The 27,943-nt window shown below is 52.0% G+C and overlaps 1 protein-coding gene across 1 annotated transcript in view; it reads right to left on the reverse strand.

Annotated features, from left to right (window-relative positions):
• LOC140391742 (phospholipid-transporting ATPase IH-like) overlaps positions 1-27,943 on the reverse strand; it is a 250,203-nt gene that overhangs the window by 149,968 nt on the left and 72,292 nt on the right. The window contains exons 10-15 of the mRNA XM_072476552.1: positions 21,191-21,272; positions 11,394-11,544; positions 8,732-8,929; positions 6,061-6,234; positions 5,407-5,567; positions 4,864-4,935 (exon numbers count right to left, since the gene is read on the reverse strand). Coding sequence (XP_072332653.1) covers positions 4,864-4,935; positions 5,407-5,567; positions 6,061-6,234; positions 8,732-8,929; positions 11,394-11,544; positions 21,191-21,272 — 838 coding nt within the window. The remainder of the gene's footprint in view (positions 1-4,863; positions 4,936-5,406; positions 5,568-6,060; positions 6,235-8,731; positions 8,930-11,393; positions 11,545-21,190; positions 21,273-27,943) is intronic.

Consider the following 27,943-nt stretch of genomic DNA (forward strand, 5'->3'; position numbering starts at 1 on the left):
CATTTACCATTGCTCCCCAAAAGGAAAATTATAAAACCTCCTGCGCTTGAAACCCCATCACATAAATTTGCGCAGGACGCATCACTATAAACTATGAGTTTCAAGTGCCTAAGGTCACCTAAAACCGGGAACTTCAAAACACACTCCTGCATTTTAAGTTTGGCCAAAGCTTTATTTGCTCTTATTATGTCTTCCACTTTGGGATCATTCATTTTTGTACTCAACTCTAAGACATGAAAACGCACGTCCGGTCTAATCTGTCTACCTAACCAGTTCAGTTTCCCAATTAAACTTCGCAGTTGCTCTTTTTCTATCTTTGAAACCATTGCGTCTTTTTGTGAAACTCGGCCACGACTAATTGCGATTGGGCTGATGCTTTCCAAATAAGATTGCTGACATAAAGTTGCCCCTAACTTAGTCTGTCCAATTTCCAGTCCAATATATTTAAATGCACCGGAAGCCTGACTTCCAACCCTGAATTCTTTCCTCAAACCAGAGATTACAATAGCTTCAAAATCACTAGTCCCACCCCACAAAAAATCATCGACATGCATCATAAAAATGCCAGAAAGATTTCCTTTACAGTGCCAGTAAAACATTGCAGGATCTGCTTTCAACTTGGCAACAGCCGAACTTTAACAAAATTGACCTTACCAAAAAATACCAGACTAGATGCATCATTTAATCCATATACACATTTATTCAACTTCCAGAGTACCCCTTCTGTGTTAGCTGCTTCTTTATGAGGACGGAGAAAAATGTCTCTCAGGAGCTGATGCCCCTGCAAAAAGGCAGCTTTTATATCTATAGATTTGCATTCCCATGCCTTTGTGGCTAATAGAGCCAAGACGATCTTTAAAATAACCTTTCCTGCTGTAGGTGAATCTACCCTTAAATCCTGATCTTCTAAGTTTTCTTCAAATCCCCTTGCCACGAGCCTGGCCTTTGCCTTATAAGTTCCATCCGGAAGAACCTTTTCCGTGCAAATCCATCTGTGGGATAGAGCTCTTTTTCCCCTATCCGGTACTTCCGTGTGTACCCCAAATTCACTCCAACTATGCAATTCTTGCTGTTTAGCTTCTTTGATAACTTTTTCATCTAATTTATTTGAAGCCACCAAAATCTCACGTGCATGTGGGCTTCTCCTCCTATTAGTATTCGTAGTCTTACTCATGTTCCGAGATCTTGATAAACTACATCCCCTCTCCCGCCCGGTATCTCGTTCTGTACTTCTACTGCTTGGTCTTTCCCTTCTGCTGTGGGATGTCCTTTCAGTAGTTCTCGACCTTTTCCTGCGGACCTGTTCACTATCCGATGTACTATCTTAACTGGCACTGCGTTTCTGTGCTTTCCATTTTTGAACTTCGTTTTCCCAATCCATTGTCTTGACTCCTTCCCCCGAATGCTGTACATTCAACCAATGTTTATACTTTCCAGTGGCCTTCCCTACTCTACTAATAACAGTTGCATCCTTCCATTGACTAGGCCCTTCAGGCAAGTATGTCACTTCTGTACCAACTTTTGGCAGTTGCCCTTTCGGAAAAATGGCCTGTTCTAATTCATCAGAAGTGTTGTGTTCCTCCACAGAAACCCTGTCTATATGAGTTAATTGGTCCTCATAGTTCTGTAACACATGCGTACCAGATGACTCTGGTTCCTCGTCATGTCTGTCTGCTCTGTCTAAATTTGAAAATTTGTAATCTGTACCCATTATCCTTGATGAATGTACCCTAACAGTTTGATTACCATGGTGCAAAATAATTGTTTTGCCATCTATGCCTGTGATTTTCCTTGGGCCTTTCCATTCATTAGAATTGTCTCTCTTATAGTATACCATGCCTCCTTGCTGAAAAATGGCATCTGATGGCCGTACGTGATGTCTTAAAGCTCTGCGAATTCTTTCAGAGACTTCTGCTCCCAAAAAAGCTTTTCTACTGCTATGTCACGCATTTAAATGTTCAGCAAAGCCAGAGCTAATTGTAGTCCCCTCCCAAGCTGGAGGCTGGTCATCCAAAATGGACAGAATTATAGGATTTCTACCAAACAGTAATTGATAAGGAATATAGCCCCCAACCATCTGCAATGAATTCTTTGCATGCACTGCCCATGCTAAAGCTGAATTTAGCCTGCAATTTGGTCGATCTGCCAAAATTTTCTGAAGCATGTCATCGATGACAGCGTGATTCCTTTCACAAACACCATTACTAAATGGGCTTTCTGCAGCCGTATTCATAACTCTGATATTCATGTTTTCACACATATCCCTAAAGTCATCATGAGCAAATTCTCCCCCATTATACGTAAGGAATTTTGCCGGTGGATACATTCCTGTCCCAATCCATTTTTCCATGATTTGATCCAGAATTACTCTCTTTTCTTTACTTCGTACAATCGTTGATTGACTAAATCTGGTTGCTAAATCTACAAAATGCAAAATAAATATATTATTTGCTTTATCCCAGACCTTAAGGTCCATGGCCACAATGTTGTTAAAATCCCTGGTCAAAGGTAGGGTTACTGTCGGTCTTGCTGTTGTCCTTCTGTACTTCCTACAAACTTCACAGCGGTCACTAACCTGTTCTATCAGTTTCGTATAGTCGTCATCCCTTACCCCTTGGCATCCTTTAATAAATTTTTCAGCCTCCGAGGAGACGGAAGTGCAAATTGCCTATGCAGTTTTAATATCACAAGCTTTTTATCAGCTAAAGTCCCATTTTCAACTGCCATTAACATATCCTTAACCACTCTACTTGAAATATTATTTGTCAGTAATGGAATACAATGGTGTCCCGACTGTGTAAATTGTAAGTCCACCGTCTTTCCAAAAACTGTTGCCTTATCCTGTTCCATATCCAGTTTCATGTGTGCTTTCTTCATCGATGGTCTGCTCAGAAGCAAAGGTATCTCACTTGATACAACATCCGTGCTAATGAAATGATTCACTCCGGCAATATTGCAAGGGATCACCACTCTTTTCAGCGACTTCAGAGTATTATCATCCCCAAACCTGAAACTTGTGGAACTTTCAAATTCCTTAACCTTGTTATGATTTTCAGCATTCAAAGAGTCCAGGTAACATTTTAACCAGTCAATTCCACACACAGTAGATGTGCAGCCACTGTCCAATACAGCACAGTTGAAGGATTCTGCAACCAACACCCTCATTACCGGTGTTCTGACTCTTCCGTGTCATGTGTCGCTTCAAACACTCTATCATAATGAGTTGGACAGTTGAAAGCATAATGGTATTGAGAGTCACATCGAAAACATCGATTTATCATGCCCCGTGCATTTCTGGGGTTTATCTTCCTATTGTAGGTTCTAACTGGGTTTCTGTCTTCATCATTTCCTTGTCTCGGTCTCCTTCTATAGTCTTGAGCCCTGTTCGTAGCCATACGATTTTGCCATCCTGTTCGTAGTGCATCTTCCATATTCTGCCTTATTGCAGGCTGACCTATTTGGGTCATCAGAGCCATCGGAATCGAATGTTTCCCCAGAAACTTTTGTAAAGCTTTTGTCATCTGTTCGAATAAGGTATCCTTATCAGTAAACTGAACTCCTGTCAAAACCAGGAGCCTATCCATGTTGCTCACTCTAGCACAGTCAAGTAATTTAAAGGCCAACACAGACTGTGGAAATTCCAGATTGTGTTTCTGCAGCCTTTTATATAGTCTGCCAAATTCCATTATATAGTCTTCCATGGAGATATCCTCCATTTTCCGGAACTTATCAAAATCCGACCATGCTTCATATGCACTTAACAAGTCATCTTTCTTATAAATCTTATCCATATAATGTAATAAAGTCTCCAGACCTTCTTCTGAGTCTAACTCTTCCAATTCCAGCTCAGAAAGCACTTTTTGGATTTTACTGCCATATGGTAGAGAAAGAGCCAATGCCATACCTTGTTTTCTCTTCCCCAAAGCAGTTACTTTAGTCCACATAACTACTGCACTTCTCCATTGGTCGTACGATTCCCTTTCAGAAAGTAAAGGAGGATAGTCATATCCAGCCATCTTTATCCTCGGTTCAGCCATATATCCCTTTTATTTTCTCACTCACTCCTTGGTTTGATCTGAAAAGTTGTATCTTTCAACCCTTCACATTTACACAGCAACCATCCTCTGCTACCAATTGTTAGACGTTTTAGTTGCTGTGATATGAAGAGTCTAAAGTTCTGTTCCTTTTTCACAAACACACATTTATTTCATTCCAACAGCCTTTGCAGAAAACTCTAACTATACATCACCTGACAGAGACCACCTGAAGCCCCTTTACATATCAGTGTCAATGAATGGATACTTAACATAAATGAGACAACTAATTGCAATGTCTCTTAACCCATTACTTAACAGGCAAGTGGGGAGTATTCCATCACACTCCTGACTTGTGCCATGTAGATGATGGACAGGCTTTGGGGGGTCAGGAGGCGAGTTACTCTCCGGAGGATTTCTAGCCTTTGATCTGCCCTGGTAGCCACAGTATTAATATGGCTAGTCCAGTTCAGTTTATGATCAATGGTAACCCCCAGGATGTTGATTATGGGTGGCAGAGCTGTCACATCTACAGGCTAATTGTCCAGAATGCGTATTTCAGTGGTATATATTCCAGAGGAGTGAATAAAGGGAATTGATAATTGTGGGATGATCAGGAAAAGTCACTGGCAAGTTCAAATGTTGGTTGAATGTTCACAAATCAGCAAGGTCTACGAACTGGAAGATTGGGACAGAATGAAAAGCAGGAAAACAAGTTGTAAGCTGGAAGGACATTTTTTTTTTTAATGATTTCATGAGATGTGAGCATTGTTAAAAAGCCAGCATTTGTCATCCGACTCGAATTGGCCTTAAGCACAAGCAGACTTGCCTTTCAACTTCAGCCTCTGGATTCTCAAGCTCCATAAAATTGTCCTTTACCTGCAGGAAGGTGAAGCCATGTCTGTGAACAAAAAAACAAATAAAGTCACTAAACATCCATCAAAAAATAATTTAACAAGGGCAGCACTTCTTCCTCACGGCGCCGAGGTCTCGGGTTCGATCCCGGCTCTGGGTCACATTCCGTGTGGAGTTTGCACATTCTTCCCGTGTTTGCGTGGGTTTCACCCCCACAACCCAAAGATGTGCAGGTTGGCCATGCTAAATTGCCCCTTATTTGGAAAAAATGAATTGGGTAATCTAAATTTATAGAAAAAAAAAGGACTGCAGAGCTCAATCTGATCCATTGGATGTGAAATTGCTGAGCTCTGTCTACCACTGACAGGGGGGGGGGGGGGGGGGGGCTGGATGGGGCAACGATAGGTGGAGATAGACAAAAATGTTGTGGACAGAAGACAAAAGGAATGTAAATAGGGGTGATTAAGGCTAAGAATGGAGCTGATCATGGATAGATCCATTTCAAGTTGTTTGGTACCTCTTTACACCTTCAACCAGGGCAATCTCATCTGGCGAAGAGGAAATGTAGACTGAGGATCTCCCATCCTGGTGCTGCTTCTGACAATCAGTCTGGTCCTCTCTCTTAACCTGGACTGTGTGGCAAAGACACAGTGCACGAAAAAACAGCTCCTTTCTTTCCTAGAAGTAACACAACCAAATGAATGATGGACAACGAAACAATGGCAGGACAGATCAGTGCGCCATTTGCCAATAGGTCTACTACCCTACTTTGCTGACATGGCCAAGCATAAATGTAACCTACTACCATACTTCTATCATATGTAATCAGAAAGGCTTTTTATCAGAGCCTCTAGTCTAGGATTTAATGTGGCCTTAAATATTTTCATGGCCACTCCAAAGGCATGGGGCTGGATTCTCCGTCCCGCCACATTTCTGGTTCAGCATGAGGCGGGATTCTCAGTCCCGCCACATTTCTGGTTCAGCATGAGGCGGGATGCTCCGTTTCGCCGGCTGATCAATGGAGTTTCCCCATTGTGGGGCTAAAAAATCTTGCATTCAAGAAAACTGCTGCGATGTCTTTCTAAATGATCTGATATTACCAGCTTAACATTTACCTCAGGTCTGGTCCCAAATAACAGCCTTACCTGGTCAGCTATTCCAGCAGCCTTACCTGGTCAGCTATTCCAGCAGGCGCATCAATGAAATCCATTGCTGCATTACTGTAAAAGCTTTGACCATTAGATATAAAGTGCTGTACATGCACATGGCCATCGATGCAGCACTCAATAAACTCCATATTATTCTCAGTCAGCGTTCCTGTTTTATCTGTGAAAACATATTCAACCTGTAACAGATACAGAAAATGATTAGCAAAATCAGTTTCACGATTAGAAGCTGCAACACAATTAAGCATGAAGCAGTTAATCTAACGGGTTCCTCACAGTCAGGGTAAGTGTATCGTGTTGATTAGTTTAAGGATCTCAGTGTCATGTCATAATCTCAGGAATCCGTATCGGACTCTGAAACGGAGCCTCCTTGAGCACAGGATCACTGGACAACTGTGTTGAACAAACCTGAAAATTCCCTAACCTGCAATCCTTAAACGGACCACTGGAGGGCAGAGCAAAACAGATTCATAAACATTTCGCAACATCGAGCATGACAGACACCCGCTCACCCATCACACCCTCACAGCACAGACCCCCCCGCCCCATCACACCCTCACAGCACAGACCCCCCCATCACACCCTCACAGCACAGACACCCCCGCCCCCATCACACCCTCACAGCACAGACCCCCCCATCACACCCTCACAGCACAGACACCCCCCATCACACCCTCACAGCACAGACCCCCCGCCCCCATCACACCCTCACAGCACAGACACCCCCCCCCATCACACCCTCACAGCACAGACACCCCCCCATCACACCCTCACAGCACAGACCCCCCCCCAATCACACCCTCACAGCAGACACCCCCGCCCCATCACACCCTCACAGCACAGACACCACCGCCCCCATCACACCCTCACAGCACAGACACCCCTCCCATCACACCCTCACAGCACAGACACCCCCGCCCCCATCACACCCTCACAGCACAGACCCCCCGCCCCCATCACACCCTCACAGCACAGACCCCCCATCACACCCTCACAGCACAGACCCCCCGCCCCCATCACACCCTCACAGCACAGACACCCCCCATCACACCCTCACAGCACAGACACCCCCCATCACACCCTCACAGCACAGACCCCCCCATCACACCCTCAGCACTGACCCCCCGCCCCATCACACCCTCACAGCACAGACACCACCGCCCCCAACACACCCTCACAGCACAGACACCCCCCATCACACCCTCACAGCACAGACCCCCCCATCACACCCTCACAGCACAGACACCCCCCATCACACCCTCACAGCACAGACCCCCCCATCACACCCTCAGCACTGACCCCCCGCCCCATCACACCCTCACAGCACAGACACCACCGCCCCCAACACACCCTCACAGCACAGACACCCCCCATCACACCCTCACAGCACAGACCCCCCGCCCCCATCACACCCTCACAGCACAGACCCCCCGCCCCCATCACACCCTCACAGCACAGACCCCCCCCAATCACACCCTCACAGCAGACACCCCCGCCCCCATCACACCCTCACAGCAGACACCCCCGCCCCATCACACCCTCACAGCACAGACCCCCCATCACACCCTCACAGCACAGACACCCCCGCCCCCATCACACCCTCACAGCACAGACCCCCCCCATCACACCCTCACAGCACAGACACCCCCGCCCCTCAAAACACCCTCACAGCACAGACACCCCCGCCCCTCAAAACACCCTCACAGCACAGACACTCCCGCCCCCCATCACACCCTCACAGCACAGACACCCCCGCCCCTCAAAACACCCTCACAGCACAGACACTCCCGCCCCCCATCACACCCTCACAGCACAGACACCCCCACCCCTCAAAACACCCTCACAGCACAGACACCCCCGCCCCTCAACAAACCCTCACAGCACAGACACCCCCGCCCCTCAAAACACCCTCACAGCACAGACACCCCCGCCCCTCAACACACCCTCACAGCACAGACACTTCCCCCCCCCCCCCCCTCCCCCCCAATCACACCCTCACAGCAGCACACACCCCCATCAATCACCTCAAAGGACAAATCCCCCACTACCCTCAAAGCACTTAACCTCCCAAAGCCTCACAGGGCTGACCTCCCCCCACTGCCCTTGCAGCACAAGCACCCCAGCTTCCCTCACAGTACGGAGCCGTCACTGCCCACACAGAACATACACCCACATTCCACTCAGAAAAGCCCCCCCACAGTAGACCTCACCCGCATGCCGCAGTCTGAAGCCACCATTCCCCACAGAACAGGCTCCCAATTCCTCTCTTTGCAGTGCACCCCATCTGCAACCTGACCATTCACTCCTAGCACCCCCTGTACCTCCAGTTCCCCCATGATTCAGGCCCCTACCCCCCAACAAGCAGAGACTCCGCCCCATGTCAGTACAGCCCCCACCCTTACCTTCACTCAACCCCCCGTCCCCAGCAGCCTACTCTCACCAATCCCGTTATTCCCTGTGTTCCACACCCCCTTCAACATCCCCCACCCCCAATCACACTCCTATCCTCACACAACCCCTCATCCCTGACCTCCATTCACCCCTCCATCTTTGCCCTCTCACATTTCTGGCTCCCTCGCCCACATCTGGGCCCTCCCTTAGCCTCGGAATCACAGATCACCACCCATTTTAGGTCCGAACTGGTAACTCCACTCTGAGGTGATTAAATCCACCAACCTGCCCCAATTCTTCATTCAGGTCCGACGTGTTCACGATTGGCCCCTCACAAGTTTCATCGTCAAACATGTCCTCATCCCAAGAAATGAAATAGGAGCCTAGAAACTTTTGCATTTCCACAGTGACGTACATGGAGACCGGAATGATATAATTGAAGAGGACCATAAAGGCCAGGAAATCTGTGAATGATGACAGGAACTAGGAAAAAGCAAAAAGGAAATATGAGATTTCTCCTCTCAATAAATTAGGCAAAAACATAATTTAAAACCAATGTAGTTCTGCACCTTATCAATCGCTACGTCAATGGGTTGGATTTTATGTTCCCCCACCACTGAATCTGAAGGTGGTGGGGGGGCTCATTAAATCCAGCAGGTGAAGTGCTGACCAACCTGCTTCTGCCTCCACCACAATTTTACCAGCAATTGATGCCCCACGACTGGCATTTAGCAGATGGCAGGAAAGGTCCACGCCAAATGCCCAGCCCAACAAGGTCCCAATCATGGGTTGGTGGTAGGCTCTCTCCTTAATGGCACCACCCAACTCCCGACCCAAGGTGTGACCCTCCCTCTGGGGCCTCTCAATCCCCAATCCCCTCATCAGGCCCCTCACTGTGACCCAGTGCCCCTCAATTCCTCAAGCCCCAAGTGCAAAACCAGCAATGGCCAAGGCTCCCTTTAGCGCTGATGGTACTGAGTAATGGCTGGCACCTACTTGCCCATTTGGTAAACCATTGGTCTTATATCGGTCTTCCATCTGCTGCTTTTGTTGTACAGGCAAGTCATACCTTTACTGGAATTATGCTGATTCCAAGATAAGGAGAATGCTGCACGATTCACCTCGACACCTCCGACAGATGCAGTGGCAATGAGAGTGTCAAGTCAGGGGAGGAGGTGATGGGGTCGTGGGGGCGGTGGGGTCGGTGGGGGCGATTTGGAGTGGGGGTGATGGGGGAGTGGAGGTGATGGGGGAGTGGGGGTGATGGGGGAGTGGGGGTGATGGGGGAGTGGGGGAGTGGTGGGGGAGATGGGGGAGTGGTGGGGGAGATGGGGGAGTGGTGGGGGAGATGGGGGAGTGGTGGGGGAGATGGGGGAGTGGTGGGGGAGATGGGGGAGTGGGGGTGATGGGGGAGTGGGGGTGATGGGGGAGTGGGGGTGATGGGGGAGTGGGGGTGATGGGGGAGTGGGGGTGATGGGGGAGTGGGGGTGGTGGGGGAGTAGGGGTGATGGGGGAGCGGTGGGGGAGGTGGGGGCGGTGGGGGAGGTGGGGGCGATGGGGGCGGTGGGTGCGGTGGGGCGGTGGGGGCGATGGGGCGGTGGGGGCGATGGGGCGGTGGGGGCGATGGGGCGGTGGGGGCGATGGGGCGGTGGGGGCGATGGGGGCGATGGGGCGGTGGGGGCGATGGGGCGGTGGGGGCGATGGGGCGGTGGGGGCGATGGGGGCGATGGGGCGGTGGGGGCGATGGGGCGGTGGGGGCGGTGGGGGCGATGGGGCGGTGGGGGCGATGGGGCGGTGGGGGCGATGGGGCGGTGGGGGCGATGGGGCGGTGGGGCGGTGGGGGCGATGGGGCGGTGGGGGCGATGGGGCGGTGGGGGCGATGGGGCGGTGGGGCGGTGGGGCGGTGGGGGCGGTGGGGCGGTGGGGGCGATGGGGCGGTGGGGGGCGATGGGGGCGATGGGGCGGTGGGGGCGGTGGGGGCAATGGGGCGGTGGGGGCGATGGGGCGGTGGGGGCGATGGGGCGGTGGGGGCGATGGGGCGGTGGGGGCGATGGGGCGGTGGGGGCGATGGGGCGGTGGGGGCGATGGGGCGGTGGGGGCGATGGGGCGGTGGGGGCGATGGGGCGGTGGGGGCGATGGGGCGGTGGGGGCGATGGGGCGGTGGGGGCGATGGGGCGGTGGGGGCGATGGGGCGGTGGGGGCGATGGGGCGGTGGGGGCGATGGGGCGGTGGGGGCGATGGGGCGGTGGGGCGGTGGGGGCGATGGGGCGGTGGGGGCGATGGGGCGGTGGGGGCGATGGGGCGGTGGGGGCGATGGGGCGGTGGGGGCGATGGGGCGGTGGGGGCGATGGGGCGGTGGGGGCGATGGGGCAGTGGGGGCGATGGGGTAGTGGGGGCGATGGGGTAGTGGGGGCGATGGGGTAGTGGGGGCGATGGGGTAGTGGGGGCGATGGGGTAGTGGGGGCGATGGGGTAGTGGGGGCGATGGGGTAGTGGGGGCGATGGGGTAGTGGGGGCGATGGGGTAGTGGGGGCGATGGGGTAGTGGGGGCGATGGGGTAGTGGGGGCGATGGGGTAGTGGGGGCGATGGGGTAGTGGGGGCGATGGGGTAGTGGGGGCGATGGGGTAGTGGGGGCGATGGGGTAGTGGGGGCGATGGGGTAGTGGGGGCGATGGGGTAGTGGGGGCGATGGGGTAGTGGGGGCGATGGGGTAGTGGGAGCGATGGGGTAGTGGGAGCGATGGGGTAGTGGGGGCGATGGGGTAGTGGGGGTGATGGGGTAGTGGGGGTGATGGGGTAGTGGGGGTGATGGGGTAGTGGGGGTGATGGGGGAGTGGGGGTGGTGGGGATGATGGGGGAGTGGGGGTTTTAGAGAGGGGGTAATGGGGTTGTTCGTAAATGCAATGAATATTTACAAAGGACCGAAAGCACTCTTGATCTCTAATTTACCTTGTTCCTTCGCCGTTCTGTCTGCGTTTTCATGTTAAACCAAGGCTCATCTCGAACAGACTCATTTTGCCACATGTATTTCATGATTGTGGTTATCAAAGCTTTACTGATCAATATGCACAAGTATACTATCAGGAATACATTCATTGATCTGTTAAAGAAAGTACACAGATTACCCAATGATATTAAAGAGGCAGAGTTATCGGGCCTAAATCCCTGGGAGTGGAAACAGTGAGATTGTCACTCCGCGTCTACATTGGAAACAGTGAGATTGTCACTCCGCGTCTACATTGGAAACAGTGGGATTGCCGCTCCACGTCTACATTTCATCTTGAAATGTTTCCAATCGTGTCTGAACTGACGAGACAGGCTTGGTGAGAAACGGGCAATGCAGTGCACCTCCCATTGAGGGCTTCAGAGTTCAATGCTTGGGCAGTTGGGGGATGTCGGGGAGGTTTGGCCAGTTTTGTGGGGATGGGTTCGGGGGGGGGGGGGCAGCAGCAGTTGGGGAAAGGGATTCTGGACATTCTGATGGGCCAACAGGGGTAGTTGGGGGTTGAGGGTTGTCCTGAGAGGGGGTATTTGGTCCATGAGGCAAGGAGGTCTCCTGCTCGGAGGTGGGGGAGGTTACTGCAGATTATGCCCCACAGACATGCAGAGCTTGTCAGAGACCAGTAGAACACTTATTAATATGTCCCTGTATCAATGCCCGAGGTGAAATCACTGGCTTCGAATCGCATCATCCAGTCCATTTAACTGAGATTTTTAATACTGATTACTGTAACTGATTGAGTGCCTAGCATTCAATCAGTAACGATTTGGGCAAGAGATCCGTTGTGACAAATAGTAAAACTGTAAATCTCTCTGTCCTGCCATCTCACATTCTATCTACACACAGGTCTTTCTTCACGCTGTCATATCACTCAAGTTATTGATAGAATCAAGAACTCTACGGTGCAAAAGGAGGCTGTTCGGCCCATCAGGTCTGAACCGACCTTCCGAAAGAGCACTCACCCCATGAACACATCCCGTCCACCACCGATCTATCACCCTAACTTAACCCACACATACCTGGACTGTAAGGGACAATTTTAGCATGGCCAATCCACCCCAACCTGCACATCCTTGGGCAATATCTCGGCATATTCCCCAATCTGTTCACCGATCTGAGTCCATATCCATCAAGTCATTTCTTTATTTTTTTGAAACACGTCTACTGGTTTCTCGAACAGAAAAATACAAATTGGCTTAATAGCTAATTTAGGAACAGTAGCACAATGGTTAGCACTGTTGCTTCACAGCTCCAGGGTCCCAGGTTCGATTCCCGGCTTGGGTCACAGTCTGTGTGGAGTCTGCACGTTCTCCCCGTGTCTGTGTGGGTTTCCTCCGGGTGCTCCGGTTTCCTCCCACAGTCCAAAGATGTGCAGGTTAGATGGATTGGCCAATGATAAATTGCCCTTAGTGTCCAAAAAGGTTAGGTGGGGTTACGGGGATAGAGTGGAGATGTGGGCTTGGGTGAGGTGCTGCTTCCAAGGGCCAGTGCAGACTCGATGGACCGAATGGCCTCCTTCTGCACTGTAAATTCTATGATTCTATGAACCTGCGGATTGAGGAGCTTGAGGAGAGTACTGCGATAGGGCGGGGTAGGCCATGAAGAGATCTGTAAACAAAGATGTGCAGCGGGATTCTCCGATCACCGACGCCAAAATCGCGTTCGGCGATCAGCCAGAGAATCCCCATTTGCGCCGAAATCGGGGGGGGGGGGGGGCTGCTTTTGCGATGCTCCGCCCCCTCCAAAACATCACCCGAGTCCCACCCCTGTGCTCCGCCGCCGATGGGCAGAGTCCTCGACAGCATTAACACTTATCCTATTTTTGGGGGGGAACCCTGTGTGGCGACTGCGGACTGGAGTCCAGCACCGCCAGTCGGGTGAGAGCCATTCCGCGGGCAGTGGGGGCACTGGTGGTCCAGGGGTGGTGAGTCTGGCCAAAGGGGGGCAGTTTTTGGCAGGTTAGGTCCGTACGCGGCTGGCGCCATGTTTCACCACCGTGCGCATGCACAGCCACGGACCTGGCAATTCTCCGGCAGTATCTGCAGCTAAAGCTGCATGCCTGCTAGCCCCCCACCAGGCGGAGGATCGGTGCCACTGTTCCCACGCCGCCGTCAGCACTTAGTCTTCAAATCGGAGACTCCAGCCCAAAGTGTTCACTGTGGTAAACACCACTGGTAACACATTGCATGTATTACGGTACTGCCTGTGTATTACAGGTACCACAGTAAATCCCAGCCTGCTGGCTCCTCCCAGCAGGCGGCGTATAAAAGTGTACGCTCTCCTGTGCTGCTCCCATTCTGGTTCCAGCTGCAGGAGGCACAACATCTTGTGCAATGAAGCCTCGATTGTTTCACCATTCTCGTCTCGTGGTAATTGACGGTACATCAATTTATTGCACAAGATTTTAAAAGATGAACATCTTCATCAAGCCAGATCGCCTGGAGCTGAGCCCTCACGCAGCCAACGCCACATCCATCTTCGAGCACTGGCTAGCCTGCTTTGAAGGGTACCTCAGAGCAGCCACTGAAGAACTCTCGGACCCACAGAAGCTCCAAGTCCTCGACTCACGGGTGAGCCCTCAAGGTTTTCCCCCTCATCCGGGATGCGCCCACCTACACAGAAGCGATGACGCTACTAAAGGGACACTACATTAAGTCGGTAAATCAAGTGTACGCCAGGCACCTCCTGGCCACGAGACGGCAACTCCCGGGGGAGATTCTGGACAATTTCATGCCGGCTCTACAGATTCTCGGTAGGAACTGTGACTGCCCGGCAGTTTCGGCAGTCCAACACACCAAAATACTAATCAGAGACGCTTATGTCACGGGCATTAAGTCTACGTACGTTCGCCAGCGACTATTGGAGAGGGGTACGCTCGATCTTGCAGAGACTAGGCAGCTTGCTAATTCCCTAGAAGCGGCCTCCCGTAATCTGGAGGCCGACACCCCCGACCGCGCGGCACCCTCGTGGGCATCATGGGCCCCACCAGCTGCCAACTCGAGTACACCGCAAGCCTGCGCCGCGTGGCAGCCAGCCAACTTGGGGGGCCCAAATGTTATTTTTGTGGCCAGAGCAAACATCCCAGGCAGCGCTGCCCTGCGCGGGGTGCAACCTGCAATGGGTATGGGAAGAAGGGCCACTTCATTTCAGTTTGCCAGGCTCGGTCGGTCGCCGCTGTTTCCAGGCCTGGCATTGCTACACCCCCCACGTGTGATTTAGGGGCGCCATCTTCTCTACCACAAGCCACGTGCGGCTTTGATGCCATCTTTGATGCCGCCCGCCGTGTGCGCCCCATGGGCGGCGCCACCTTCGCCGTTATTTTGGACCGCGCCTCAGGACCCCCGCGCGACTGGCCGTTCGCTGCCCGCTGATACCTCCGCCACCGCTGATCAGCCCGGGACCTCCCAACATCTTCCGCAGCTCGCCTCCATCACCCTGGATCAGTCTCGGCCCCGTAACCTCGCGACCGCTACGACGACGGTAAAGATCAACGGGCACGAGACGACCTGCCTCTTTGACTCCAGGAGCACAGAGAGTTTCATCCACCCTGCTACGGTAAGGCGCTGCTCCCTCCCGGTACTCCCCGTCACCCAATCCGGGGGTACTGTGTCGCGGCCCTCACCGTTCAGGGCATAGAGTACAGCAACTTCAGGCTCTACGTCCTCCCCCATCTCTGCAGTGCCCTGTAAATTCTGCGGACCCGTGCCCCCCCTCACCGTCTGCGGCCTCACGACCCTCAAGGTCGATCCACCTTTACTTTTTGCAAACCTCACCCCGGACTGCAAGCCCGTCGCCACTAGGAGCAGACGGTACAGTGCCCAGGACAGGTCGGAAGTCCCAACGGCTTCTGCGGGAGGGGATCATTGAGGCCAGTCACAGCCCCTGGAGAGCTCAAGTGGTGGTAGTGAAGAATGGGGAGAAGCACAGGTGGTCATTGACTACAGTCAGACCATCAAACGGTACACGCAGCTGGACGCGTACCCCCTCCCACGCATATCTGACATGGTCAATCAGATTGCGCAGTATCGAGTCTTCTCCACAGTAGAGTTGAAGTCCGCCTACTACCAGCTCTCCATCCGCCCGGAGGACAGCCAATACACTGCGTTCGAAGCAGATGGCCGCCTCTATCATTTCCTCAGACTTCCCTTCAGCGTCACCAATGGGGTCTCGGTCTTCCAGCAAGAGATGGACCGAATGGTTGACCAGTAGGAGCTGCAGGCCACATTCCCGTACCTAGATAATGTCACCATCTGCGGCCACGATCAGCAGGACCACGGCGCAAACCTCCAAAAATTCCTCCATAGCGCCAAACTCCTTAACCTCACCTACAATAAGGAGAAATGCATGTTCCGCACCAACCGCTTTGCCATCCTTGGCTACATAGTGGAAAGTGGAATCCTAGGGCCCGACCCCGACCGCATGCGCCCACTCATGGAACTCCCTCTCCCCCACTGCCCAAGGCCCTGAATCAATGCCTGGGGTTTTTCTCATATTACGCCCAGTGGGTCCCTAATTATGCGGACAAGACCCACCCACTCATCAAGTCCACAGTTTTTCCCCTGGCGACTGAGGCCCGCCAGGCCTTCAACCACATCAAGGCGGACATCGCCAAGGCCACGATGCACACAGTCGACGAGACCCTCCCCTTTCAGGTGGACAGCGATGCATCAGACGTGGCTCTGGCCACCACCCTCAACCAGGCGGGCAGACCCGTGGCTTTCTTTTGCCACACCCTCCATGCCTCCGAAATTTGACACTCCTCTGTCGAAAAGGAGGCCCGAGCCATTGTGGAAGCTCTGAGACATTGGCAGCATTACCTGGCCGGCAGGAGATTCACTCTCCTCACTGACCAACGGTCGATTGTCTTCATGTTTAACAATACGCAGCGGGGCAAGATCAAAAACGACAAGATCTTGAGGTGGAGGATCGAGCTCCCTACCTATAACTATGAGATCTTGTATAGCCCCGGGAAGTTCAATGAGCCCCCAGATGCCCTGTCCCGCGCACAAGTGGACCGACTCCGGGCTCTCCACAATGACCTCTGCTACCCGGGGGGTCACCCGGTTCTTCTGTTTTGTCAAGGCCCGCAACCTGCCCTACTCCATTGAGGAGGTCAGGACCGTAACCAGAGACTGCCAGGTCTGCGCCGAGTGCAAGGCGCACTTCTACCGGCCAGATAGAGCGCACCTGGTGAAGGCCTCCCGCCCCTTTGAGCGCCTCAGAATGGACTTCAAAGGGCCCCTCCCCTCCACCGACCGCAACGTGTACTTCCTCAACGTAATTGATGAGTACTCCCGTTTCCCTCTCGCCATCCCATGCCCCGACATGACTTCTGCCACGGTCATCAAGGCCCTGCAGAGTATCTTCACCCTGTTCGGTTTCCCCACCTACATCCAGTTATCGGGGATCCTCCTTCATGAGTGACGAGCTGCGTCACTTCCTGCTCAGCAAGGGCATTGCCTCGAGCAGGACGACCAGGTACAACCCCCGGGGAAATGTGCAGGTGGAGAGGGAGAACGGGACGGTCTGGAAGGCCATCCTGCTGACCCTTCGGTCTAAAACTCTCCTGGTCTCCTGCTGGCAGGAGGTCCTCCCCGAAGCGCTCCACTCCATCCAGTCGCTCCTGTGCACCGCTACTAATGAGACCCCTGACGAACGTGTGTTTGCCTTCCCTAGGAAGTCCACCTCCGGGTTTCGCTCCCAACATGGCTGACAGTTCCTGGACCCGTCCTCCTCCGGAAGCATGTGCGGAGCCATAAATCAAACCCCTTGGTTGAGAAAGTCCACCTCCTCCATGCAAACCCACAGTACGCCTACGTAACACACCCCGACGGGTGACAGGACAGTCTTCCTCCGGGACCTGGCACCCGCTGAGTCCCCACCCACAAACCCCGACCTGATACCGCTCCTCCCCCCCCGGGTTGCCTCGTTCACCCCTGCGCCACCCACCCTCCCACCAGCGAACCTCACCGCAGCCCCCACCCCAGCAGGATCCAGCCCCCACTGGATCCACTCAGGGGTGACGAAGGAGAGAACAACACGTTCCCGGAGTCGCAGGTGACCACATTGGCGCCCACACCACCACCAGGACTGAGGCGAACGCAGCGGAGGGTCAGAGCCTCCGACCGACTCAATCTGTAATGTTTTCTTCACCCCCACCGGACTCTTTTTCTAAACAGGGGGTGAATGTGGTAAACACCACTGGTAACACATTGCATGTATTGCTGTACTGCCACTGTATCACAGGTACCACAATAAATCCCAGCCTACTGGCTCCTCCCAACAGGCGACGTATAAAAGTATATGCTGTCCTGCGCTGCTCCCATTCTGGTTCCAGCTGCAGGAGGCACAACATCTTGTGCAATAAAGCCTTGATTGTTTCACCATTCTCATCTCGTGGCAATTGACGGTGCATCATTGACCACTAGCGGATTAGTGGAGTTCTACGACAGCAAAGCTGCCGCCGCACCTGGGCCGATTCAACGACCATTGAGGGGCTAGCACTGGCTACCACGTGGCACACAATCGATTCCAATGAGAAACGGTGCCGGATTCACGATTGACACTCTTCACTCCCCACACACACCATCCCAGCCAACAGGATGGCAGCGAAGAGGGCGGCACTCCGTTTTACGGACACTTGAGTTTGACACCCTGCTAAACGCCATCCTATCAGCCACCGCCGTTTGCCTTGCCTGGGCACAGGTGGCAGAGGCTGCAAGTGCCGTGGGCAACGTAGTCCAGAACGGCCAGCAGTGCCATTAGAAGTTGCATGACCTCCTCAGGGCGGCTAGGGTGACTAGGCAGCACTGTGCTGCTGGCACCAACCCCCCTACCCACACCCCCATAACCCCCCCCACCTGGAATGCATCCGAAACCCCACCCTGCACCACATGCCGGCACCCATATCGGCCGCCATGGCCGAGTGCCCTGGCACTGAAGCCACCAGCTACCCACCCCCTGGGCTGCATGCGTCGTACTGTCCAAACACCGCGCAATTTCTGCTAACCCACTTCTAGAAGGCCGCCCATAACCGCCAGGTGCAGAAGACTGGAGGGCAACCCCCGGATTTGCGCCCCCACTGCGGCAGAGCAGAGGGCCCTGGACATGGTCGACGGACCCGAGAAAAGGGCAGTCGCCGGGGTGGAGATCGGCGAGAGGGTAAGAAGTGAGACCCCGCGAGTCGTGGCTCCCCGTGACACATGCGTCAACACCCCCCCCCCCCCCCCCTCCTGCCCACACCACCCTCACTCCCACACCAGCCCTTCACCTCTGCTCTACACACACCCCACTCCCACCCGTCTAATCATGTGTCTTGTCTTGTGTCTTGTAGGAGCTGCTGGTGATGGGGCGGCCGTTCTGGTGTCCCCTGCTGCCGCCCCCAGCCAGAACCCCAGGTGCTGACCAGCGATGAGATGTAGCCACCTGGGTTGGCCACTTCCCGACTTAAAATGGAGGTCCGCAAAGACTACATGGAAATTCAGCCAACACAGGCAAAAACTAGCAAGTGCAGAAATCCTGTGTATTAGAAATTGCAAAAGCCCAGACAGCACTGAAACCAGCAGCCATCTGCATAGTAATGAGCGATCCCCAGGAACAATCAAAACATTTAAGGTGAATAAGGCCAAGTCAGACTCCTCGGCGCCAGCAGGAGCCAAGACAAAGGAAGGCCGACGGACACTCAGGGACCGCCCAGCGATCAGGGAACAAGTCCAGTCTTGGAGAAATCAATCCAAGTGATCCGAACGGCGGGAAGCCCCTGGGGACTATAAAGTAAAGCCCCCAAGTTCAAATCGGTCTTCTTGGCAGGGTCACTCAGCAACTCGAATCAACCCTTGAGAGTGAACTGTCTAAGCTGCCGCATCAACCCAGTAAATCTCCAGTGAACGCACACTACGAGATGGGTGCTCCTCGCTACCAGTCCATACCAGCTTTTGAATCCAGCAGACTCAGATCGAACGAAAAGCCATTTGTTCCCCTGACCTGGTGGGCCAATTACGAAGCTAAGTATAGGCCTTTTAGTGATAGAGAATAGTCTAGAAAGTAGAGTTTATGCATGAGTAGTGATTTACTGTGTATAATAAATGTGTTTTGATTTGAATCTTACTAATTGGTGTGTTGAGTTATTGATCAGTACTTGAACTTGAACCTCGTGGCAGTATCACAAAGATACCTGGCGACTCTAGAGCAAAGGTTATAGAAACAGAGCAAATTAAATAAAGATACAACGGGCAACATTTAAGAGCCAACCAAAAGTTAGCAACAGAGAACACCGACACAGAGGGGAGCCATCAACCCGAGACCCAGGTTACACCAGAGCACGAGTCCAAGGATAACTGATTTCCCGTCACAGCTTCTCCAAGACACTTCACCATCCCAAAGGCACTCACCTCGGTTGGGCATGTTAGTGGTGGCTGCTGGGACACTCTCTGGTGCTCACCACACAGCTGCTCCGTTACAGCAGTTGGAGGTAGCAACTCCCGAGGGGACGGACGGATGGTCGGAGGGTGGGCCAACCCCAGTGACTAGCTGCTGTCCAGACAGGTTTCGGGCTTCTGGAACGGACGGTCCCTTCGATTGTGGAGATGCAGTCACAGAGCCAGGGACTACATGAGGGGTTGCCGGTGAACATCCAGCACCTGCAGGCACATGTGGAGGAGTCCAACCCTGTGCAGGAGCAGGTGGTGGTGCCGGCCATGCATGCCACCCAGGCCAACACTGCATGGGTGGCGTCCACAGTGGAGACCTTGGGGGCGAGGGTTTCAGCTCGGGATCAACATGTTCAAGGTCTGGAGAAATCTGTGCAGGCAGTGGCCGAGGACCAGGGCAGGGCTGCCCGGCCATAGTCCAGCCTGGCCACCCATGGTCGCGCCTCTGTGTCCCACCTCCAATCTATCCCTCATCAGTCACGCCGCCTGTTTCTCTATTTTTAAAAGCACAAGTGAACCTCCCCGTCGGAAATTCCCCCAGTGTGGGCGGAGAATCACAGAGGCCCCGGAGAATACGAGGTCAGGCCCGTCAATGATATTCCAACATTGTTTACTGTACGTGCGGAGTGAAATGCCTTGACGCCGCTGTCGAGGCGACGGAGAACTGCAATTTGGCGTGAACCCAGCACCCGCCATGATTTTGGCGTCAAAACCGATTCTCCGCCCAATCGTGTTTCCCGATACCGGCATCGGCCAAGAGAATCCCGCCTGTGAATTTTAAAATTGAGGCATTTCTGATTGTGGAGCCCATGTAAGTCTGTGAGCACAAGGGTTAGAGTGAATGGGATTTGATGGTAAACAGGCAGCAGAGTTTTGAATGAGTTGAAGTTTAAGGAGGGTGGAAAATAGGAATCCAGCCAGCAGAATGTTAGAATAATAGATTCTGGAGAGAATTAAAGCATTGACCAGAAGCTGAGTTGCAGATAACCTGAGGCACTGGCAGAGGTGCGGGATATTACAGAAGGGGAAGTAGGTACTCTTGTTTTAGTGCAGCCTCAAGCCCGAGAGAGGAATGGAACCCGCAGGTTATGGTCGCAATTTGTGACAGGGATTGCAGACAATGCCTTTGGCCTTCTCAATATTTAACTACATGAGCCAAGTAAATTCCTCCTCAAAATAAAAGGTTGCTTCATACAAGTGAAATAAGGAGAGACATTCCTTAAAATATTGCAAGCAAGTTTAATCCTGTAATATTAGTGTTTGTTTCAGTGTCAGATGTGAGCTATAATGCAGGGGAGAGATAGGCACAGCCTTACTTTTCCACAGCTGAGCGTTTCTGTGACTTGGATTGATAATTTAATGCCATCTTTGTTTCCATGCCAGTGTATATTGCCACACCTGAAAACAATATTAAGGGAAAGCAGTAATAGAAAATATCACACAAAGTCAACATCACAAAATCACAATTATCTAATAATTAATTTTGACAATTACTGCACCAGATTTTGAACATAACAGAAGAAATAGCAGGTGTTGGCCTCGGGCCAAGTCTACGTTCAACAAGGACATGGCTGATCTGATTGCTGCCTGAACTCCACTTCACTGTCTGCCCTTCATGACCTTTGACTCCCAGGTCGATCAAAAGGCTGTCGAACCAAAGTTTGAATATGTTCAATGAGCCAGCCTCCACTGCTCTCTGCAGAACAGAATTCCAACGATTAATGACTCAGAAGAAATTTGTCCTTGTATGTTTAAACGGACGTATTTTTGAACTGTGCCCCTAGTTCCAGATTCCCACACGAGGGAACCCATCCTCAGCAGTGCCAGGACCTCTCTTATGTTTCAATAAGATCATCACTCATTCTTCTGAACTCCCAACGGGTAAAGGGCCAACAACCTCGAGTAAGGAGACCAAACTGCATGCAGTATTCTGTGTGCTCTCATCAATGCCCTGTGCAGTTATCGCAAGATTTCCCTATTTTTATATTCCGACAAGGACACCCAGATTCCTCTGGACCAATATATTCTGCAGTCTTTCTCCATTTAAGTAATATTCTGCTTTTCTATTCTTCCTGCCAAAATAGACAAGTGTACATTTTCCCACATTATACAATTATGCCCACTCACAACTGTATGGCACGGTAGCACAGTAGTTAGCACTGTTGCTTCACAGCTCCAGGGTCCCAGGTTTGATTCCCGGTTTGAGTCACTGTCTGTGCGGATTCTGCACGTTATCCCCGGGGCACCCGGAGGAAACCCATGCAGACACGGGGAGAAAATGCAAACTCCACACAGTCACCCAAGGCTGAAATTGAACCCGGGACCCTAGAGCTGTGAGGCAGTAGTGCTAACCACTGTGCTATTGTGCCGCCCTCACAACCCTCCTTATCTCAGCCTTTAATTTTATTCTGAGACTATGACCTCTGGCCCTAAACTCTCCCATGAGGATTAACACAACAGAATCACAGAATAATACAGTGCAGAAGAGGCCCTTCGGCCCATCGAGTCTGCACCGACAGGTGAAAAATTCCTGGCCTGTCTAGCTAATCTCATTTTCCAGCAGTTGGCCCATAGCCTTGAATGTTAGGACGTGCCAAGTGCTCATCCAGGTACTTTTTAAAGAATGTGAGGCAACCCGCCTCTACGTTGGGACGTCTTGTTGAAGTTGTACAAGACATTGGTACGGCCACACTTGGAATACTGTGTGCAGTTCTGGTCACCCTATTATAGAAAGGATATTATTAAACTAGAAAGAGTGCAGAAAAGATTTACTAGGATGTTGCCGGGACTTGATGGTTTGAGTTATAAGGAGAGGCTGGATAGACTGGGACTTTTTTCCCTGGAGCGTAGGAGGCTTAGGGGTGATCTTATAGAGGTCTATAAAATAATGAGGGGCATAGATAAGGTAGATAGTCAACATCTTTTCCCAAAGGTAGGGGAGTCTAAAACTAGAGGGCATAGGTTTAAGGTGAGAGGGAGAGATTCAGAAGGGCCCAGAGGGGCAATTTCTTCACTCAGAGGGCAGTGAGTGTCTGGAATGGGCTGCCAGAGGTAGTAGTAGAGGCGGGTACAATTGTGTCTTTTAAAAAGCATTTAGATAGTTACATGGGTAAGATGGGTATAGAGGGTTATGGGCGAAGTGATGGGCAACTGGGACTAGCTTAATGGTAAAAACTGGGCGGCATGGACTGGTTGGGCCGAAGGGCCTGTTTCCATGATGTAAACTTCTATGATTCTATGATACCGCCCTCCCAGGCCGTGCATTCCAGACTGTCACCACCCTCTGGGTAAAAAAGCTTTTCCTCAAACCCCACTAAACCTGCCGCCTCTCATCTTGAAATTGTGTCCCCCTCGTAACTGACCCTTCAACTGAAGGTAACAGCTGCTCCCTATTCACCCTGTCCATGCCCCTCATAATCTTATACACCTCGATCAGGTCACCCCATCAGTCTTCTCTGCTCCAGCGAAAACAACCCAAACCTATCCAATCTCTCTTTATAACTTAAATGTTCCATCCCAGGCAACATCCTGGTGAATCGCCTCTGCACCCCATCCAGTGCAATCACATCCTTCCTATAATGTGGCGACAAGAATTGCATCTCCTCAGCATTTACCTTTTCAAGCCCCTTAAGAATCCGATATGTTTCAATGAGATCACCTCTCATTCAGGAGCGGCACGGTGGTGCAGTGGTTAGCACTGCTGTCTGCCAGCACCGAGGACCCAGGTTCAATCCCGGCTCCAGATCACATCTCGTGTGGAGTTTGCATATTTTCTCTGTGTCTGCGTGAGTCTCACCCCCACAACCCAGAGATGTGCAGGGGAGGTGGACTGGCCACACTAAGTTGCCCCTTAATTGGATAAAAATAATTGGGTACTCTTTAAAAAAAAAAAAAAGAGATCACCTCTTATTTTCCAAAATTACAATGGGTAGAATCCCAACCTGTTTAACCTTTGCTCACAAGACACTCCCTCCATACTAGTTTGGATCAGAAATTGGCCAGCTGGAAGAAGACAAAGGGTGGTGGTTGATGGGAAATGTTCAGACTGGGGTCCAGTTACTAGTGGTGTACCACAAGGATCTGTTTTGGGGCCACTGCTGTTTGTCATTTTTATAAATGACCTGGAGGGCGTAGAAGGATGGGTGAGTAAATTTGCAGATAACACTAAAGTCGGTGGAGCTGTGGACAGTGCGGAAGGATGTTACAAGTTACAGAGGGACATAGATAAGCTGCAGCGCTGGGCTGAGAGGTGGCAAATGGAGTTTAATGCAGAAAAGTGAGAGGTGATTCATTTTGGAAGGAATAACAGAAAGACAGAGTACTGGGCTAATGGTAGGATTCTTGGTAGTGTGGATGAGCAGAGAGATCTCGGTGTCCATGTACATAGATCCCTGAAAGTTGCCACCCAGGTTGAGAGGGTTGTTAAGAAGGCCATGAGGTCATGTTGCAGCTGTACAAAACTCTGGTGCGGCCGCATTTGGAGTATTGCGTGCAATTCTGGTCGCCGCATTATAGGAAGGATGTGGAAGCATTGGAAAGGGTGCAGAGGAGATTTACCAGAATGTTGCCTGGTATGGAGGGAAGCTCTTATGAGGTAAGGCTGAGGGACTTGAGGCTGTTTTCGTTAGAGAGAAGAAGGTTAAGAGGTGACTTAATTGAGGCATACACGATGATCAGAGGATTGGGTAGGGTGGACAGTGAGAGCCTTCTTCCTCGGATGGTGATGTCTAGCACGAGGGAACATAGCTTTAAATTGAGGGGAGATAGAGATAAGACAGATGTCAGAGGTAGGTTCTTTACTCCGAGAGTAGTAAGGGCGTGGAATGCCCTGCCTGCAACAGTAGTGGACTCGCCAACACTAAGGGCATTCAAATGGTCATTGGATAGACATATGGACGATAAGGGAATAGTGTAGATGGGCTTTAGAGTGGTTTCACAGGTCGGTGCAACATCGAGGGCCGAAGGGCCTGTACTGCGCTGTAATATTCTATGTTCTATGGGGATCATCGGAGTGAACCTTCTCTGAACCGCCTCCAATGAAATAAATCTTTCCTTAAATAAGGGACCAAAACTGCTCCCAGTTCTGCAGATGTGGTCTCACCAGCGCCTTGTACAGCTGCATCGAGACTTCTTGACTCTTATACTCCAACCCCTTGAAATCAAGACCAACATTCGATTGGCTTCCTATAACCTGCTGCTCCTGTGTGCTAGCTTTCTGTGTTTCGTGCACAAGTCCCTCCAAGTCCCTTTGTGTTGTAGATTTCTGCAGTTTGTCTCTATTTTAATAATACTCTCTTCTTTTGTTCTCCCTTCCAAAATGAACTTCACATTTTCCCACATTATAATCCATTTGCCAACTTTTTGCCCAATTATTTAACCTGTCAATATCTCTTTGCAAACTGTTTGTATCCCTCTCACAACTTGCCTTTCCACTTATTTTTGTGTCGTCTGCTAATTTGGCTGCAGTACATTTCCTTCCAAGTCATTAATATAAATTTTTTGTAAGGGCCACGAAGAATCCAGCCCGAGTTTTAAGGATACAAAGTAATAACATTTATTTACTATAACATATATACGTAACAGTAGCAGTAACTTCCCTTGCTACATACTCCTTCCTCCTGGTTCCTGAACTGGCCAGCTTATTTATACTAGGAGTTTACTAGTGGTTTCTCCGCCCCCCTCATTGGGGAAGCTCATACTCCCATAGGATTGTGGGATAGTCATTCGTCCCCAGCCAATGGTAAGTAGGCAGGTTATAACATCCCTCCCCCCCAAAGTCCAAGGAATCCACCAAAGACCCTGGCGAAGGAGGGCGTCGGACTCGTTTGGCAGCAGGCCGGACGCCATTTGCACGCGGCGCTGGATCAGGCAGCGTGTAACGAGACGGAGACCGGCGCTTCCGTGATGAACGGCGCGGTTGTACATCCACGGCCTGTGGACCCGAGGATTCCCCCTCTGATTCATCCTGTGTCTCCATCTCGGAGTCAGAGTCTGCTGCCTCCGTCATGTCAGCGTCTCTATCTCCATTCGGTCCCGTAACGACCTGCGCAGGCTTCGAGTGAGGCACCAGTGGAAGATTTTGAGGACTACCTTCGCTTGTCTCTGGTCTCTGCGGCTGTTGAAATGAGCTCCGGGGGCGGGGAATCTTTTGAGGGGATGATCTTCAGGACCGAACGTGGTCTACATGTTTTCGCTGGAGACGACCCTGGGCTTGCACTTGATAAGATATAGGGCCCGTTTGGCGAAAAATTACACCAGGAACCCATTGGGCACCACCAGCAAAATTCCGAACGAATACTGGGTCACCGGGCGCAAACTGCCGAATCGGACGATGCTGAGAAAATCCCTGTCCCTGCCGTTCCTGTGTGCGGCGTACCTTTGCGCCAATGTCCGGGAAAACCATACTAAGGCGGGTGCGAAGTCTCCGGCCCATTGGGAGTTCTGCGGGAGCTACCCCAGTCACTGCATGGGGGGTGGTCCTGTACGTAAACAAAAAGCGAGCCAGTCTCATGTCCATTGATCCGGAAGACTGCTTCTTTAGGCCTCTTTTGAATGTCTGCACTGCGCGCTCTGCCAACCCATTTGAAGCCGGGTGGTATGAGGCAGTGCGGATATGGCGGATGCCGTTCATCTTTGTAAACCTAGCAAATTCCTCACTCGTGAATGGAGTGCCATTATCCGTGACCAGCACCTCGGGGAGGCCATGCGTACTAAACGATAAACGCATCTTTTCAATTGTTGCGCAGGACGTTGTCCCCTGCATCTTATGCACCTCTAGCCATTTGGACTGGGCGTCAATTAGTAGAAGGAACATGGATCCTTGAAAAGAGCCTGCGAAATCTGCATGCAAGCGTGCCCAAGGCCGCCCTGGCCATTCCCAGTGATGTAGGGGTGCGGCCGGCGGAAGCTTCTGATGCTCCTGGCAAATGGAGCAGTTTTGGGCCACCTTCTCAATGTCGGTGTCGAGGCCTGGCCGCCAGACATAACTCCGGGCCAACATTTTCATTTTGGTCACGCCTGGATGCCCATTGTGCAAGTCTGATAGTATCAGCTCCTGGCCTTTTTCCGGGACAATCACACGCGTCCCCCACATGAGGATGCCGTCTTCCACGCTGAATTCTGACAGCTTGGAGGAAAATGCCCGCAACTCGCCTGGGAGCTGTCTATGCTGCCCACCATGCAGGACTATGTGCCGACCCTTTGACAAAACTGGCTCCGTCTGGGTCCACTCACGGATCTGTGATGCCGTGACAGGCAAGGTGTCCATAAAATTTAGGGTTGCAACCACCTCACCGGTCGTGGGGGTCGACATGGGGCCGGTCGATAAAGGCAATCGGCTCAGTGCGTCGGCATTTGCTATCTGTGTACCTGGTTTGTGCTCCAGAGAATACTCGTATGCAGCAAGCAACAAAGCCCAGCGCTGGATCCGTGCAGAAGCAATGGGCGGTATTGGCTTATCCTCTCTGAAAAGTCCCAGCAGGGGCTTATGATCAGTCACGATAGTGAAATGGCGGCCGTACACGTACTGGTGGAAGCGTTTCACAGCAAAACCCACTGCCAGGCCCTCCTTCTCGATCTGCGCGTACTTTTTCTCCGCTGCAGTCAATGTGCGGGACGCGAAAGCTATCGGTCGCTCGGCCCCGTTCTCCATCTTGTCGGACAGGACGGCCCCAATACCACACGGGGATGCATCACATGTGACGAGCAAAGGCTTTCCAGGATCATAGTGGGTTAGTAACCCAGACGACGACAATTGTTGCTTCACCCACCGGAAAGCGGTTTCTTGCGGCTGACCCCAAACCCAGGTGTGAAGGTGCAAAGGGGCCAGCGTAGTTGCCAGATTGGGGAGGAACTTCCCGTAATAGTTTACGAGACCAAGAAAAGAACGAAGATGCGAAGTGTGAGTCAGGGCGGGGCATGTTGAATTGCACGCACCTTCTCTACGACGGAGTGCAGACCTTCGCGGTCCACCCGATAACCGAGGCAGACTACGTCCTTTGCCTGAAATACGCACTTTGTGCGACGTAAACGGACTCCAGCCTCCGAAAGGCGTCTAAGGACAGCCTCCA

This window comes from Scyliorhinus torazame, chromosome 15 (assembly GCF_047496885.1).
Source record: "Scyliorhinus torazame isolate Kashiwa2021f chromosome 15, sScyTor2.1, whole genome shotgun sequence".
Lineage (NCBI taxonomy): Eukaryota > Metazoa > Chordata > Chondrichthyes > Carcharhiniformes > Scyliorhinidae > Scyliorhinus > Scyliorhinus torazame.